Source organism: Babylonia areolata, chromosome 18 (genome assembly GCF_041734735.1).
Source record: "Babylonia areolata isolate BAREFJ2019XMU chromosome 18, ASM4173473v1, whole genome shotgun sequence".
Classification (NCBI taxonomy): Eukaryota; Metazoa; Mollusca; class Gastropoda; order Neogastropoda; family Buccinidae; genus Babylonia; species Babylonia areolata.
The window spans coordinates 60,763,396-60,782,940 of NC_134893.1; the positions used below are offsets into that span (position 1 = coordinate 60,763,396).

General features: G+C 43.4%; 1 protein-coding gene across 1 annotated transcript; it reads left to right on the top strand.

Moving 5' to 3' along the window:
• Positions 1-202: 202 nt before the first annotated feature.
• LOC143292967 (zinc metalloproteinase nas-14-like) lies at positions 203-19,469 on the top strand. The gene is made up of 9 exons (XM_076603694.1): positions 203-354; positions 3,266-3,386; positions 4,086-4,152; positions 5,679-5,882; positions 6,219-6,348; positions 7,497-7,688; positions 8,321-8,434; positions 11,654-11,791; positions 18,763-19,469. Exons 1-9 carry the CDS (start codon positions 309-311, stop codon positions 18,918-18,920), a joined length of 1,170 nt encoding a protein of 389 aa, XP_076459809.1. The 5' UTR covers positions 203-308; the 3' UTR covers positions 18,921-19,469.
• Positions 19,470-19,545: the final 76 nt, after the last annotated feature.

The following is a 19,545-nucleotide window of genomic DNA, read 5'->3' on the forward strand; positions in this document are numbered from 1 at the left end:
AAAGCTAAAAGGTATGGAAAACGAAGACATCTGGGCTTGAATTTCTTCTTCTTCTTCTGCTTCTTCTTCTTCTTCTTCTCTCTCTCTCTCTCCACACACACACACACACACACACACACACACACACACACACACACACTGACACACACACAGACACCGTATCTCATTCACACACACACACACACACACACACACACACACACAGAGTGATCACTCAGTGCATGTATCACAGCAGGAGTGGTGTTCATCCAGGTGTTCACAATACAAGTTAACAGCACACCTTCCTGAATCAACGTTCCTTTCAGACCATGATCCGTGCGGAACTGCTGGATTCTCCATCAACACAAGTCAACGGTACTTTGAGCGCCTTGTTTGTTTTCCTCCCTCACTGCATGTAAACGTTGACTGGATAGTGATCAGTTAGAGTCCTTGCCCTGGGCTGAAGTGAACAAACCTGATGATCAGGATGTGTCTGTGACAAATGATTCACGTGTACATTGCAACAGCGGAAGGCAAGAGAGGTGACAATGGAAGGCGCCATTCTCATTTTTGTAGTTTGGACGATTTGTGTCCACATCTGTGAAAGTTTTGGAGCATGTGTTTTGCTTGTGTGGGTGGTCTATGTTTTTCCTCGCATGCACCAGCCTTCACGTCGTTTTGCAGACTGCGACATGCACAGTATCCTGCACATCCATCATCCGCTGTTGTGTTTCGAGCTCAGGGGTTGTAGACGGAGATGGCAGATTTCTATCTCCACCATGTTACATAAACTTTCAACATTCCTGCTGACCCACTTGGGCATTAAGGCGATCACCACAGTAACCAGACCGTGACAAATGGGGAGGAGGGGGGAAGGTAGGAGAAGAGGGGGGGTCTGATAAGAGATAAGAGCGACAGGCGGTAAGGTGTGTGTGTGTGTGTGTGAAAGGGGCATAGCGGGGATCTAACAAGTAAGCGGATGTACAGGTTTCACGTTGTACCATGGGTTGGTACGTATAGCATCACCCCTCCTGTTTGTTTTTATTGGATCCTACCATCCCTATCTTCTCCTCGTATCAACTGCCCCCCCTCTCCCCCGTCTGCACAACAGTATGAACACTGACCATCATTCGACGTCTTTTCAACAAGGTTCCTCACCGCCGAACCGATCTTGGCCGAACAGGCCGGTCACCCCAACGTGTTCGGAGTCCTGTGTGGCTCGTGGGAGGAAGAATTACGCTGACGTTCATGTTGCAGTACTTCTTTGACAGGCAGTTCTTCCCCTTGTCTTCCATAATACCCAGTCATATCACTTCCCCCACAATGTTAAAACCCTGTCATATTTCATCACGGTGCTTCTCCAATGCCCAATAATGAATGGACAGAGAAAAACTAGCTTACCAGAATTTAATGAAAGGTGTGATTGGTCATTTCTAAAGATCTCTCTCTCTCTCTCTCTCTCTCTCTCTCTCTATATATATATATATGATGTATGTATCGGTCTGTCTGTCTGTCTGCCTGTTGTACTTCTCATGATATAGTTGCTGGTGCAAGTTTCATCTGTTCTTCAAAGGGTAATATTTTGCTGTGTGTTCGTTCGTTCGTTCTTTCGCTTAACGTCTATCCACATTTGTGATTTTAGACGAAGATCCGTCATCTCCCCCACCCCACCCATGCCTTAAATTATCTCTACTTTCCCTGTTGAACGAAATAAAACAAACTAGTCAAGCAGTAGAATTACAACAAAGAGCCGACTGGGCTCCAAATGAAACTCTGAACTATTTAAAACACATATTGATTATGATATAAGACATTTCTAATGGAAGCAGATGGAACTGCAGATTTTGTAAATAACATAGGTAAATATGGTTTTAACTGTTCACATTTATGGATGATATGCACCGGGGTAATTTCATTGCCGCAAATGCAAGTCACATTAGAAGTATATTTTGTTTTTATGGCACCCAGTCGTAGTCTGTATATTAGACTGGTGAGCCTTCTGCTACTGTGATGTCCTTTTGTTTTAAAAGAAAACACGTGATCAGTTTTGCGCAAGCTATTGTTAGTATTTTCTTTGTCAGTGTCAGACTCCTGTTTTAGTTTATTAATGGTGTGTGTGTGTGTGTGTGTGTGTGTGTGTGTGTGTGTGTGTGTGCGCGCGCGCGCGCGCGCGCGCGTGTGTGTGTGTGTGTGTGTGTGATTCAGTCATTCATGGAAATGTTCATTGTCTTCATCCTCCTCTTCAGTCTCGTACTCTATTTTTTCTTTGCTATTTTTTTCATTGTTGCCCACTTCTCTCTCTCTCTTTCTCTCTTCAAATCAGTATTCCATTCAGAGAAGTACATTAAGATCCTGACATATAAATGGCATAAGACCTGCCTTGCTAAGCTTAAAACCTCTTGAGTGCCACAGAACGTATCATGTACATGCATAGTGACGTCATTCATGACGTCATCGGAAGAAGGAAAATAACTTCGAAGGCTAAAAAATTCACAGTTTATCTAGAGTGGTATATCTTCAGACCATTTTCCCTGTTTGTTTTTGATGTTGTCTTATGACTTGAAACGCCACTTTCAACTGTTTTCCCCTGACACTGAAGGGGGTTATTAACAGAATTAAGAGCACGTGGACTGAAAGCCAACAAAAGATTGCTCAATACAGACGTAACAGCAACATCTCTGTGTCCAATATGTGTTGAAAGCCCAGAAGATGAAAAGCATTTCCAGTTTTACTGCAAAGAATACGAAGAAGTGCGAAAAAGCTGTACTCTCTTTGATACAGGTTTAGGACAGAGAAAGACCTGTTCAGCATACTGAGGGCAGAAAATGAGGGTGATCCTCTCACTTGCATGATATGTCTTCGAGGCAGCAAATATACGCAAAATGATAACTATATCTCAAAATACTTATTAATCAATTAGTTCTTATGGGTTATATTAGACAAAAACATAAGGCAATTCCCATGAATGGAGACCTTGATAATCACCACAGGCATGGGCTTGGTTGACAATGCAAGCTGAGATCACCATGGCAGCAGGGCATGAAATATTTTATCTTGTTCAGTTTTCCTTCAAAACTAACAGGAGCTTTGAAGATATTTTGTTTTTTACATGATCTCCCAACATCTATGATTCAAGAGTATCATTGACAATGTTTTATTAGACCTCAGTCAGTGCTTGATATCAGAAACTCCATTGTCGTCAGGACATGTTATTGTGAAAGAGGCCTTCAACAGCACCACATGACAAGCACACTGGTTGATACACACAGTGTTTACTCTTGTTCAGCGCGGAGAGATGTCCGTGTACTGTATGCCGCCATGGAGGAGTGGATGCGGCACACCTGTGTTCAGTTCCGTCCTGCCACACACAACAGCTGGAACAAGATCGTTTTTAAGGATGGAAATGGGTATGTATGTGGACAGGAGTAGATACATGCAGTATGTGAGTAGGAGTGGACAGGTACGTGGCATCTGCATGTGAATGAGTATGTATGTGAATAGGTATATATGTGAATTGGTATGAGTAGCCTATGTGCAGGAATATGTGTGTGTGTGTGTGTGTGTGTGTGTGTGTGTGTGTGTGTGTGTGTGTGAATTCGTGCTTAAGAATTTTTTGTATTGTGTTACTCTTTTGTCACAACAGATTTCTTTGTGTGAAATTCAGGCTGCTCTTCCCAGGGAGGTCGCATCGCTACACTGAAAGCGTCACCCATTTTTTGTATTTTTTTCTGTCTTCAATTTTTTATTTGTTTTCCTGGTGAAGTGGATTTTTCTGCATAATTTTGCCAGGGACAACCCTTTTGTTGCCATGCCGGGTTCTTTTTCGTGCATTAAGTGCATGTTGCACACAGGACCTCAGTTTATCGTCTCATCCGAATGACTAGCGTCCAGACCACCACTGAAGGTCTGGTGGAGGATGAGAGAAAAATGGCGACAGTTGGATTCGAACCAGTGCGTTCAGATTTTCTCGCTTCCTAGGCCAATGCATGTGTGTACACGCTATGTAAACGATCTCGCGACAGTTACCTGTGTGCCATCAGGTTGACCAGTGTGTGTGCGGTGGAAGGCTCCCCGTGGCAGCAGTGAGACCAGTTACTGTGTTTCAGGTGTGCCTCCAGTGTGGGAATGATACGCAAACCACAGAAAGTCACCCTGTCCAAGGCGTGCAGAATTGTGAGTTTATCCAGCCTGCTTTAGCCGCTGTAGACTGTGCTGTGTTTTGTTGTGCTCTGACGTGCTGTGTTGTGCTGTGCTCTGACGTGCTGTGTTGTGCTGTGCTCTGACGTGCTGTGTTGTGCTGTGCTCTGACGTGCTGTGTTGTGTTGTGTTGTGTTGTGCTGTGCTCTGACGTGCTGTGTTGTGATGTGATGTGTTGTGCTGTGCTCTGACGTTCTGTGTTGTGATGTGTTGTGCTGTGCTCTGACGTGCTGTGTTGTGCTGTGCTCTGACGTGCTGTGTTGTGTTGTGATGTGTTGTGCTGTGCTCTGACGTTCTGTGTTGTGATGTGTTGTGCTGTGCTCTGACGTGCTGTGTTGTGCTGTGCTCTGACGTGCTGTGTTGTGTTGTGATGTGTTGTGCTGTGCTCTGACGTGCTGTGTTGTGCTGTGCTCTGACGTGCTGTGTTGTGCTGTGCTCTGACGTGCTGTGTTGTGCTGTGCTCTGACGTGCTGTGCTCTGACGTACTGTGTTGTGTTGTGCTGTGCTCTGACGTGCTGTGTTGTGTTGTGCTGTTCTCTGACGTGCTGTGTTGTGTTGTGCTGTGCTCTGACGTACTGTGTTGTATTGTGCTGTGCTCTGACGTACTGTGTTGTGCTGTGCTGTGCTCTGACGTGCTGTGTTGTGTTGTGCTGTTCTCTGACGTGCTGTGTTGTGTTGTGCTGTTCTCTGACGTGCTGTGTTGTGTTGTGCTGTGCTCTGACGTGCTGTGTTGTGTTGTGCTCTGACGTGCTGTGTTGTGTTGTGTTGTGCTGTGCTCTGACGCGCTGTGTTGTGCTGTGATGTGTTGTGCTGTGTTCTGACGTGCTGTGTTGTGCTGTGCTGTGATGTGTTGTGCTGTTCTCTGACGTGTTGTGTTGTGTTGTGCTCTGACGTGCTGTGTTGTGTTGTACTATGTTGTGCACTGATATGCTGTGTTGTGCTCTGATGTGCTGTGTTGTCCTATGCTCTAACGTGTTCTGCTCTGATGTGCTGTGCTGTGTTGTGCTGTGCTGAACTGTTTCGTTGTGTCACACTGCATTGTGTCACACTGTGGCGCGTTATGCTGTTTGCTGTCGTGTCGCATCGCATCGAGTCGTATGGTACTCGCATTGTATCGTGCTGTGTCGTGTCGTGTCGTATGTGTCGCATCGCATCGAGTCGTATGGTACTCGCATTGTATCGTGCTGTGTCGAGTCGTGTCGTATCGTGTCGGTGGCATGGCACGGTATTGTAATGTATTCCATCGCATTTGTACTGTATTGTATCGTAGCGTGTCGTATCGCATCGCATCGTATTACACAGCATGGTATTGTATAACGTTTCATTGCACTGCATCACGGTGTTTTGGTTTTCAAATGCACCACACTGATACCGTCTTATGACACAAGCACCATCACGCCTCAGTTCTTTTGTACCCCCGTCCCTCCCCCCAACAACAGCAAAACAACAACAGCAAAAGAAACAAACAGAAACAAAAACCGGATGTTGTTGGCCCTGCACAGAAGGGAGTGGTGATTCACGAGCTGGGCCACGTGCTGGGCTTCAACCACGAGCAGACCCGGCCTGACCGTGACGAGCACGTGACGGTCCACTGGGAGAACATCCCCACCCGCTTTGAGTTCAACTTCAGAAAGTACACCTGGGCTGCCGTCCGTGACCTGGGGGTCCCCTATGACTACCTCAGCATCATGCACTATGGGAAAGATGTGTGTGTGTGTGTGTGTGTGTGTGTGTGTGTGTTCATTCTTTAATTTAACGTCTTTTCACTTTGAATGATATTAGACGTGATGTGTGTGTGTGTGGCTGTGTGTGTGTGGCTGTGTGTCTGTGTGCGTGCGTGCGGTCGCGTGTGTGTTTGCTATGATATACTATGAACAGATAATAATTATGATAACATGTGAACAGACAGTAATTGTTACGATATGTTTTATCGCCACCCTCACCCCGCTCTTGCTGCTGAGCTTAGGACAGCATGTGTTGATTTGAGTTGAGCTCCTTGTGGAGAGCACGCTGTTCATGGATCTGCACTGTGTGTATGACAGACATTCACAAAGAACGGCGGAGTGACGCTGAAGACCCGTGACCCCCGGTACCAGTACCTGATCGGCAACAGGCGGGGCCTGAGCTTCAGGGACATCAAGTCAGCCAACATCCTCTACAACTGCAGGCCTTGTGAGTAATGACGTGCAGTGTGTGACGGCCCTGATCTGAACAGCGTTGGTTTCTTCCTTTTCGTCTTGTGTGCGTAAAGAAAGTCCCAGTGTGTATGATCACTCTCGTTTTGGGTGTCTGTCCGCGCGAGCGCGTATTTGTGTGTGTGTGTGTGTGTGTGTGTATGCGTACGTGAGTGCGAGTGTTTCAGTGGTCAAGGTAAAATCATGGCAGTGGTGAATCTCGGTGAATGTGTGGTACGTCATGCATTCATTTTTCGTCATCAAACGTGGCAGTTGTGAGAGGATGGTAATTCGCCGTCAGAGATCCAGATAATAACAATACATAATCATCGAATTTCATGGCTTGGCATCGCGAGTGATTTAGGAAGGGGTTTGTCTACGTGTGCTGCATACTCGTCAAAAGAAACATGAAAGGCACACCACTTCAAGCCGTTGCTGTCCAGTCAGCACGGGGTACATGCAGACAGAATGTGCAGTGGAAACTTACGGGAAAAAAGAGAAGTTTTCCATTCCGATCAAACAGAAAAATACCATTCACCTGATGGTACGTTCTGCAACAACAGCAGAAGGAATGTCCGAACACATGAGCATTTATTTCGAGACTGACTCATTAACTCTGTTCCAGGTCGGCGCTGAACATTCCACACAGACGAAACCAAACAACCAACACACGTTGCCTCGATGTTTGGAAAGGGGAGGGAAATCTAAACAAGATCAGGAGCATGCAGCAGTGGATAATAAACAAGAACAGTTTTTTCTTCTCCTTATTTTATGCACAGATTCTCTGCGTGTACTCTTACTTCATTTTGGACAACTGCTTTGCGTTCCAGTGCTTACAGATGTCTGGGTTCCTTGTTGAGATGTGGGCTGATTGATAAACGGTTACATGTGCTACTTAAAGATTCAGGCCAATGCTGTGCAGCGTTCCCCTGTCAGCTAACAACCAGCTAAATAAAAGGCACAGAGAAACAGAAACAAATAAATAAACAACGAAAAAACAACAGCCAACCAAACTAAACAAACAAACAAACGACGACAACGTCAACAACAACAACAGGACAACAACCAACCAAACAAAACAGAAAAAAAAGATACAGAGAAACCAACCCAGACTAGAACCCTCAGCTCTTGACCCACCCTGTGCAGCCAGTGACCGCTGTGCCCTGAGGGACGAGGACTGTCCGGGGGAAGGGTTCGTCAGCAAGGACTGCAGCTGCTGGTGTCCCACCAAGGACATTTACACCCACCCAATCACACCCTACTACCCCTGTGACCCCCTCACCCACAGCCAGGAAGTCACGGCCTCTCGCTCTGCCTCCTCCATTGACACTTCCCCGGGTAAACTGGCTGGACTTTTAGTCTGCTTTTTAATAGTAAATGTGTTTCACATAGAAAAACCCATGAGACTGAAAATGTTTCATGTACCCACATGCACAGCTACTTGGAGTGAACTGTAAGGAAAATCGGAAAAAGTCCATTTCTTTGGATTACTATGATTAATATTTCCGCACTGCTTTTCCAGACAGTGTCAAATTTACAATTCTTTTCATTGAATTATTGTATTAATCTTTCTTTACACACACACACACACACACACACGCACACGTGTGTGTGTGTGTGTGTGTGTGTGTGTGTGTGTGTGTGTGTGTGAATAAATATGCATTGTCATATTACACGTGTGTGTGTGTGTGTGTGTGTGTGTGTGTGTGTGTGTGTGTGCCAGTGCGCGCGTGCGTACGTGTGTGTGTGTATTTGTGTGACTTAAATTCAGTGATTGATCCGTCAGTTGATTGTTTACCGGTAACTGTTCTTGAAAATATAAGTGTTATTAGGGACTGAGAAACAAAACTGATCTACTGCTTGATTGACTAATTTGTCAGTTGATTGACTCATTGATCAGTTGATTGACTCATTGATCAGTTGATTGACTCATTGATCAGTTGATTGACTGACTGCCATGCTGCCTGCAGAGTGTGAGGACGAGAACGAGCACTGCCAGATGTGGGAGCGGCGCGGGGAGTGCCAGAACCACCCGGCCTACATGCACGTGTCCTGCAGGAAGGCGTGCGGGCTGTGTGACTCCGGTCAGTATCGTGGGGAGGGTGACCTGGGTCGCCTCTGTGTCTGCCATGGCGCTATACCTAACTCATGGGTTGGACAATCTGTGTCCAGATTTTTTAGTGCCATGTTTGCTTTTGCGGCTACTCTGTCTTCTTCCCTACTTACACTTGACTGCGTGTTGACTGTTCACACATTTCCCGCTGTTCCGATCGGGTTCTGGGTTCGAAGTTGTTTCAGGGATGGCAGATCTTATTTTCCGCCTTTTAAAATTTGATGATGGAGAGATGGTCGCGGCTCGGCAGCTACCGACAGAGGCAGTGCTGTGCGGGTAGCTCTTGGTTCCCGCCACTGTGATCAAGGTGATGACATGGGTAATATCTTACCACACTGTGATCAAGGTGATGACATGGGTAATATCTTACCACATTGTGATCAAGGTGATGACATGGGTAATATCTTACCACATTGTGATCAAGGTGATGACATGGGCAATATCTTACCACATTACGATCAAGGCTGATGACATGGGTAATATCTTACCACATTACGATCAAGGTGATGACATGGGTAATATCTTACCACATTGTGATCAAGGTGATGACATGGGCAATATCTTACCACATTGTGATCAAGGTGATGACATGGGTAATATCTTACCACATTACGATCAAGGTGATGACATGGGTAATATCTTACCACATTACGATCAAGGTGATGACATGGGCAATATCTTACCACATTACGATCAAGGCTGATGACATGGGTAATATCTTACCACATTGTGATCAAGGTGATGACATGGGTAATATCTTACCACATTGTGATCAAGGTGATGACATGGGTAATATCTTACCACATTGTGATCAAGCCTGATGACATGGGTAATATCTTACCACATTGTGATCAAGGTGATGACATGGGTAATATCTTACCACATTGTGATCAAGCCTGATGACATGGGTAATATCTTACCACATTGTGATCAAGGTGATGACATGGGTAATATCTTACCACATTGTGATCAAGGTGATGACATGGGCAATATCTTACCACATTACGATCAAGGCTGATGACATGGGTAATATCTTACCACATTACGATCAAGGCTGATGACATGGGTAATATCTTACCACATTACGATCAAGGCTGATGACATGGGTAATATTTTACCACATTACGATCAAGGCTGATGACATGGGTAATATCTTACCACATTACGATCAAGGCTGATGACATGGGTAATATCTTACCACATTACGATCAAGGCTGATGACATGGGTAATATCTTACCACATTACGATCAAGGCTGATGACATGGGTAATATCTTACCACATTACGATCAAGGTGATGACATGGGTAATATCTTACCACATTACGATCAAGGTGATGACATGGGTAATATCTTACCACATTACGATCAAGGTGATGACATGGACAGTACCTTGCCGCCACATTGCCCGGTATGTGAACATCAGAGGCAAAGTGCGATAAGCGCTGTGACGAACGCGACGGTGTGGACCTGACTGCCTCATGACTACAGAAATTTCCTGACATTTAATTAACTAAAACGATACGTTTCACGCTGTTCTGATCGAGCCCAGTTGTCGGTGTGGTTTCATAAATGGTCCGGTAGATCAATCATCTGTACTCTGTTACAATAGCACAGTGCCATAACCACCATGTCGACATGCAGCTATGGTGCATGCAGGAAGGTTTCCTGACTGGCCAGCACACTGTCTGAATGACCCCAGCTGTCTTCACCCAGGCCATGGCTCATAAAACAGCTGTCTTCACCCAGGTCGTGGCTCATAAAACAGCTGTCTTCACCCAGGCCATGGCTCATAAAACAGCTGTCTTCACCCAGGCCGTGGCTCATAAAACAGCTGTCTTCACCCAGGTCGTGGCTCATAAAACAGCTGTCTTCACCCAGGCCATGGCTCATAAAACAACTGTCTTCACCCAGGTCATGGCTCATAAAACAGCTGTCTTCACCCAGGCCATGGCTCATAAAACAGTTGTCTTCACCCAGGTCGTGGCTCATAAAACAGCTGTCTTCACCCAGGCCATGGCTCATAAAACAGCTGTCTTCACCCAGGCCATGGCTCATAAAACAACTGTCTTCACCCAGGTCATGGCTCATAAAACAGCTGTCTTCACCCAGGTCGTGGCTCATAAAACAGCTGTCTTCACCCAGGTCGTGGCTCATAAAACAGCTGTCTTCACCCAGGCCATGGCTCATAAAACAGTTGTCTTCACCCAGGTCGTGGCTCATAAAACAGTTGTCTTCACCCAGGTCGTGGCTCATAAAACAGCTGTCTTCACCCAGGCCATGGCTCATAAAACAGTTGTCTTCACCCAGGTCGTGGCTCATAAAACAGCTGTCTTCACCCAGGCCATGGCTCATAAAACAGCTGTCTTCACCCAGGCCATGGCTCATAAAACAGCTGTCTTCACCCAGGTCGTGGCTCATAAAACAGCTGTCTTCACCCAGGTCGTGGCTCATAAAACAGCTGTAGCACTGTTCATGCAGTTAGAGGAGAGCGTCGCAATTTGCCTGACATGCACTTGCAGATTTTTTTTTTAATTAAAAAAACAATTTTTTTTGTGGTATGGAGGGGGTGGAGGTGGGGGGCGAGGGGTTGTAATTTCACTTTGATGAAACAGAGTTTTTTTGTTTTTTTGTGTGCAAAACATTTTGTAGACAGGAGTTAATCTCAGAAGTCAGATGAAGATGATGGGTTATTGTCATGCGAGGCCTATGAGATTTTATCTTCGCCATTTGTCAAGTTGATGATAATACAGTTTAGAAAATTATTCAATAACAGGTGAGATTTTTTTTTTCTCGTGAATACATATCGAGAATATCCTTACCCCTTGAGCATGCAGTTTTGATTGTAAATATTTACTGTGTATCCTGTGATGTGAGTGTGACCACACAATGAGCACAACGGACAGATGGACGGACGGATGGAAACAGACATTTCTTTGTCCCTCGATACATGTTCAGGTCCACTGTGAATATGGATGAAGTGACACTGAAGTGACTGAAGCGAAACACTTCGCCTCTGTTTTCAAAACTTTATTACGAAATAGACAGTGTTGGTGGCCATGATGATAGTGCCTGCATGTATATATGTATGTATGTATGTATGCATGTATGTATGCATAGATGGATAGATGGATGGATGGATGTGTGACAAGACATGTAAGAAAGATGATGAGGTGTGGCTGTACGTGACAGAAGAGCCTCCGTGCCGTGACGAGTACAGCCGTTGTGCATACTGGCGACAGAAGGGTTACTGCGGCTCTTACCCTCAGTCCTCTATTGGTTCCTTCCTGGCCACCAACTGTAAACTGACCTGTGGAATCTGCACGTCAGGTGATGTCAGCACTTTCTGCCTGCTTTTTCATGTACTGAGGCACACACACACACACACACACACACACACACACACACACATATATATGTATATATATATTTATATATATATCTATATATGTACGTCATGGCATGCTTGCGTCATAATGTCATAATAGCTGCGTAAGAGTGACCCTTGTAACATGTAAACTTATCCCTGGAGGAAGGAACGTGATCGTTTCGAAAATTTGGAATATTTGACAAATTGATGTGTGTGTGTGTGTGTGTGTGTGTGTGTGTGTGTGTTTTCATTTCTCTCTCTCTCTCTCTCTCTCTCTCTCTCTCTCTATTTTATATATCAGAAGTTAATACATACATCGCCCCTCCACGCAAAATATGCCCCAAAACATGCCCAACCACGCTTTCATACATATGACACCGCACAGACATCAAACCAAAAAGCAACAATAATGAAAACACCACACACAACAAAGACACCCCAAATACCTACCAAAACAACATAACACCTAACTAATTCAATATCACATGACAACACCCAACACCAACATCACACTGCCCAAAACCAACATCACACTGCCCAACACCAACATCACACTGCCCAACACCAACATCACACTGCCCAACACCAACATCACACTGCCCAACACCAACATCACACTGCCCAACACCAACATCACACTGCCCAACCCCAACATGACACTGCCCAACACCAACATCACACTGCCCAACACCAACATCACACTGCCCAACACCAACATCACACTGCCCAACACCAACATCACACTGCCCAACACCAACATCACACTGCCCAACCCCAACATCACACTGCCCAACACCAGACCACAAAAACCAAACCGAACACTCGGAGCGAATCGAGTACATCACAACGTCCAAACAGTGCACAACCCAGCTAGAACATTCACACATCAGTCCCACTCTCCCTCCCTCCACAACACACCTCCACAACACACCTCAACAACACACACAGATCAGTCCCTCTCTCCCTCCCCTCCACAACACACCTCCACAACACACCTCCACAACACACCTCAACAACACACCTCAACAACACACCTCAACAACACACCTCCACAACACACCTCAACAACACACAGATCAGTCCCACTCTCCCTCCCCTCCACAACACACCTCAACAACACACACAGATCAGTCCCTCTCTCCCTCCCCTCCACAACACACCTCAACAACACACCTCAACAACACACACAGATCAGTCCCACTCTCCCTCCCCTCCACAACACACCTCAACAACACACCTCAACAACACACCTCCACAACACACCTGAACAACACACACAGATCAGTCCCACTCTCCCTCCCCTCCACAACACACCTCAACAACACACCTCCACAACACACCTGAACAACACACACAGATCAGTCCCACTCTCCCTCCCCCCCACAACACACCTCAACAACACACCTCCACAACACACCTCAACAATACACAGAGATCAGTCCCACTCTCCCTCCCCTCCACAACACATCTCCACAACACACCTCAACAACACATAGATCAGTCCCACTCTCCCTCCCCTCCACAACACATCTCCACAACACACCTCAACAACACACCTCCACAATACACCTCAACAACACACAAATCAGTCCCACTCTTAACAACACACCTCAACAACACACCTCAACAACACACCTCCACAACACACCTCAACAACACACACAGATCAGTCCCACTCTCCCTCCCCTCCACAAGACACCTCAACAGCACACACAGAAAACAAAACAACCACACAACGAAACATTAAATTTTACTTACTGTTTTCTTAAAAACAAAAACAAAAGAATACTGTTAAAACTTAAACCATTTGTTTATTCTATACGTATTTCTTTCCGTTAATTGATTAATTGTCTATTGATTTTTTTTTTCTTTTTGCTTGTTCGTATTATGAGTGAAATAATACTGGTTAATGTGAATATTGAGTGACTGAACGAACGAGTCTATTTCTAGTTTTTGACATCACGCTTTTTATTTGCATGATATGTGTTAAAGATGAATGTATATAATATTTCAATACCCCCAGGGGGCGCACGAAATAAACTTCTTGCTATTTATTTAATATAAACTGAAATTTAGATCTTCCAATAGTTTTAACATGTTCGCCCCATTTACATTTGTTTTGAATTGTTGTACCCAAGTGTTTGTGATGTGGAGCATACAGCAGCGCCATGTGACCAATGTCATCACTGGCACTGGAATTTGATCATGGGCAATGTTTAGCAGTTAAGTTTTTTTACTCGTTAAGATCTGCCCACTAACTTTTTTTAAACCCGAACTTAGCATTCCACCGCGAAAGTGGTGATCTCTCAGGGTTAAACATATGGTGGTTTTGTCAGTAAAAAGCTTTGATAACTCATATCATTGACAATAATTATCATGAATCTAAATCAAGACGATGTGTGTGTGCATTTTACTTATCGATACGATTTATTTGCTGGATGTTCTAATTTTCTGGATATTTTTATTTGTTTGCATTGTTGTGCAATACCATATTGTCTTAACGTGTGTGTGTGTGTGTGTGTGTGTGTGTGTGTGTGTGTGTGCATTTTACATTTATATACGATCTCTCTCTCTGTGTGTGTGTGTGTGTGTGTGTGTGTGTGTGTGTGTGTGTGTGTGTGTGCATTTTACATTTATATACGATCTATTTGTTGGATATTTGTACCTAGAAGACTTGGTAATTAGTCCCCATGAAGAGTTGTGTTGTATCTATAGCACTTGGTAATTAGTGCCCATGAAGACTTGTGTTGTATCTATAGCACTTGGTAATTAGTCCCCATGAAGAGTTGTGTTGTGTCTATAGCACTTGGTAATTAGTCGCCATAATGAGAGTTGTGTTGTATCTATAGCACTTGGTAATTAGTCGCCATAATGAGAGTTGCATTGTATCTATAGCACTTGGTAATTAGTCCCCATGAAGAGTTGTGTTGTATCTATAGCACTTGGTAATTAGTCCCCATGAAGAGTTGTGTTGTATCTATAGCACTTGGTAATTAGTCCCCATGAAGAGTTGTGTTGTGTCTATAGCACTTGGTAATTAGTCGCCATAATGAGAGTTGTGTTGTATCTATAGCACTTGGTAATTAGTCCCCATGAAGAGTTGTGTTGTGTCTATAGCAGTTGGTAATTAGTCGCCATAATGAGAGTTGTGTTGTATCTATAGCACTTGGTAATTAGTCCCCATGAAGAGTTGTGTTGTATCTATAGCACTTGGTAATTAGTCCCCATGAAGAGTTGTGTTGTATCTATAGCACGTGGTAATTAGTCCCCATGAAGAGTTGTGTTGTATCTATAGCACTTGGTAATTAGTCCCCATGAAGAGTTGTGTTGTATCTATAGCACTTGGTAATTAGTCGCCATAATGAGAGTTGTGTTGTATCTATAGCACTTGGTAATTAGTCCCCATGAAGAGTTGTGTTTTATCTATAGCACTTGGTAATTAGTCGCCATAATGAGAGTTGTGTTGTATCTATAGCACTTGGTAATTAATCCCCATGAAGAGTTGTGTTGTATCTATAGCACTTTGTAATTAGTCGCCATAATGAGAGTTGTGTTGTATCTATAGCACTTGGTAATTAGTCCCCATGAAGAGTTGTGTTGTATCTATAGCACTTGGTAATTAGTCGCCATAATGAGAGTTGTGTTGTATCTATAGCACTTGGTAATTAGTCCCCATGAAGAGTTGTGTTGTATCTATAGCACTTGGTAATTAGTCCCCATGAAGAGTTGTGTTGTATCTATAGCACTTGGTAATTAGTCCCCATGAAGAGTTGTGTTGTATCTATAGCACTTGGTAATTAGTCCCCATGAAGAGTTGTGTTGTATCTATAGCACTTGGTAATTAGTCCCCATGAAGAGTTGTGTTGTATCTATAGCACTTGGTAATTAGTCCCCATGAAGAGTTGTGTTGTGTCTATAGCACTTGGTAATTAGTCGCCATAATGAGAGTTGTGTTGTATCTATAGCACTTGGTAATTAGTCCCCATGAAGAGTTGTGTTGTGTCTATAGCAGTTGGTAATTAGTCGCCATAATGAGAGTTGTGTTGTATCTATAGCACTTGGTAATTAGTCCCCATGAAGAGTTGTGTTGTATCTATAGCACTTGGTAATTAGTCCCCATGAAGAGTTGTGTTGTATCTATAGCACGTGGTAATTAGTCCCCATGAAGAGTTGTGTTGTATCTATAGCACTTGGTAATTAGTCCCCATGAAGAGTTGTGTTGTATCTATAGCACTTGGTAATTAGTCGCCATAATGAGAGTTGTGTTGTATCTATAGCACTTGGTAATTAGTCCCCATGAAGAGTTGTGTTTTATCTATAGCACTTGGTAATTAGTCGCCATAATGAGAGTTGTGTTGTATCTATAGCACTTGGTAATTAATCCCCATGAAGAGTTGTGTTGTATCTATAGCACTTTGTAATTAGTCGCCATAATGAGAGTTGTGTTGTATCTATAGCACTTGGTAATTAGTCCCCATGAAGAGTTGTGTTGTATCTATAGCACTTGGTAATTAGTCGCCATAATGAGAGTTGTGTTGTATCTATAGCACTTGGTAATTAGTCCCCATGAAGAGTTGTGTTGTATCTATAGCACTTGGTAATTAGTCCCCATGAAGAGTTGTGTTGTATCTATAGCACTTGGTAATTAGTCCCCATGAAGAGTTGTGTTGTATCTATAGCACTTGGTAATTAGTCGCCATAATGAGAGTTGTGTTGTATCTATAGCACTTGGTAATTAATCCCCATGAAGAGTTGTGTTGTATCTATAGCACTTGGTAATTAGTCGCCATAATGAGAGTTGTGTTGTATCTATAGCACTTGGTAATTAGTCCCCATGAAGAGTTGTGTTGTGTCTATAGCAGTTGGTAATTAGTCGCCATAATGAGAGTTGTGTTGTATCTATAGCACTTGGTAATTAGTCCCCATGAAGAGTTGTGTTGTATCTATAGCACTTGGTAATTAGTCCCCATGAAGAGTTGTGTTGTATCTATAGCACTTGGTAATTAGTCGCCATGAAGAGTTGTGTTGTATCTATAGCACTTGGTAATTAGTCCCCATGAAGAGTTGTGTTGTATCTATAGCACGTGGTAATTAGTCCCCATGAAGAGTTGTGTTGTATCTATAGCACTTGGTAATTAGTCCCCATGAAGAGTTGTGTTGTATCTATAGCACTTTGTAATTAGTCGCCATAATGAGAGTTGTGTTGTATCTATAGCACTTGGTAATTAGTCCCCATGAAGAGTTGTGTTGTATCTATAGCACTTGGTAATTAGTCGCCATAATGAGAGTTGTGTTGTATCTATAGCACTTGGTAATTAGTCCCCATGAAGAGTTGTGTTGTATCTATAGCACTTGGTAATTAGTCCCCATGAAGAGTTGTGTTGTATCTATAGCACTTGGTAATTAGTCCCCATGAAGAGTTGTGTTGTATCTATAGCACTTGGTAATTAGTCGCCATAATGAGAGTTGTGTTGTATCTATAGCACTTGGTAATTAATCCCCATGAAGAGTTGTGTTGTATCTATAGCACTTGGTAATTAGTCGCCATAATGAGAGTTGTGTTGTATCTATAGCACTTGGTAATTAGTCCCCATGAAGAGTTGTGTTGTGTCTATAGCAGTTGGTAATTAGTCGCCATAATGAGAGTTGTGTTGTATCTATAGCACTTGGTAATTAGTCCCCATGAAGAGTTGTGTTGTATCTATAGCACTTGGTAATTAGTCCCCATGAAGAGTTGTGTTGTATCTATAGCACTTGGTAATTAGTCGCCATAATGAGAGTTGTGTTGTATCTATAGCACTTGGTAATTAGTCCCCATGAAGAGTTGTGTTTTATCTATAGCACTTGGTAATTAGTCGCCATAATGAGAGTTGTGTTGTATCTATAGCACTTGGTAATTAATCCCCATGAAGAGTTGTGTTGTATCTATAGCACTTGGTAATTAGTCGCCATAATGAGAGTTGTGTTGTATCTATAGCACTTGGTAATTAGTCCCCATGAAGAGTTGTGTTGTATCTATAGCACTTGGTAATTAGTCGCCATAATGAGAGTTGTGTTGTATCTATAGCACTTGGTAATTAGTCCCCATGAAGAGTTGTGTTGTATCTATAGCACTTGGTAATTAGTCCCCATGAAGAGTTGTGTTGTATCTATAGCACTTGGTAATTAGTCCCCATGAAGAGTTGTGTTGTATCTATAGCACTTGGTAATTAGTCGCCATAATGAGAGTTGTGTTGTATCTATAGCACTTGGTAATTAATCCCCATGAAGAGTTGTGTTGTATCTATAGCACTTTGTAATTAGTCGCCATAATGAGAGTTGTGTTGTATCTATAGCACTTGGTAATTAGTCCCCATGAAGAGTTGTGTTGTATCTATAGCACTTGGTAATTAATCCCCATGAAGAGTTGTGTTGTATCTATAGCACTTGGTAATTAGTCCCCATGAAGAGTTGTGTTGTATCTATAGCACTTGGTAATTAGTCCCCATGAAGAGTTGTGTTGTATCTATAGCACTTGGTAATTAGTCGCCATAATGAGAGTTGTGTTGTATCTATAGCACTTGGTAATTAATCCCCATGAAGAGTTGTGTTGTATCTATAGCACTTGGTAATTAGTCGCCATAATGAGAGTTGTGTTGTATCTATAGCACTTGGTAATTAGTCCCCATGAAGAGTTGTGTTGTATCTATAGCACTTGGTAATTAGTCGCCATAATGAGAGTTGCGTTGTATCTATAGCACTTGGTAATTAGTCCCCATGAAGAGTTGTGTTGTATCTATAGCACTTGGTAATTAATCCCCATGAAGAGTTGTGTTGTATCTATAGCACTTGGTAATTAGTCGCCATAATGAGAGTTGTGTTGTATCTATAGCACTTGGTAATCAGTGGCCATAATGAGAGTTGTGTCTGTAGCATTCCATCTTCTTTGCAGCCCCAGGACCCAAGGTGGGCAGACCTTTGCCCTGTGAAGTCCAGTGTCAGGACGAACACGAGAAATGTCAGGAGTGGGCTCAGCGCGGGGAATGCTCCGCTACTCCCGACTATATGCTCCAGCACTGCAAGAAGTCTTGTGATGTCTGTTGCACGTGAAGCAATGCTGAAAAGCTTCATGAGTAAGATGTGGCCTCTTTCTTTGGCTCAACATCTCAGGGAACTCCTTAGCCATACTCTTGATGTCCATGGCAGTGCAATACTTCGTGACGTTTATCCTGCCACACGAACTGTGACAAAGGATGACAGCGGCATTTCTGTTTCCAACATGAGGTATTCATTGTAACATGCCTCATTCTGATATTAGAGGTTATTTGGGTGTGCTGTTGTAATTTTCAGTCATCGTGTTTATGATATTATTTTCTCACTGCAAATGGTGCTCTCTAATTATGAACATCTCTGATGATGCCAGAGCATTTCACAGGAAACAAACAGCTACAGTAAACTGCTTTCTTAAAAAACAAAACAAAACAACAAACAAACTGGGTTTGTTACTGTGGTGCCCTGTCCTTACCTGTGTGCAAGCTGATGTCCAACACTGAGGAAGTTTTTTTGGATCGCTGCTTTTTTACTTATGTTTGCCTATGTGCAAGTTCTAAGTATCACTGGCCTAGAGCTGTGTGCCTTTGTCTTATTTACTGCTTGCTTTTTCAGTCTTCATTTATTCAGTTTCTATTCTACCACAGATTGGTCCACTGATTGCTTTCCATTATCTGCATTGCAT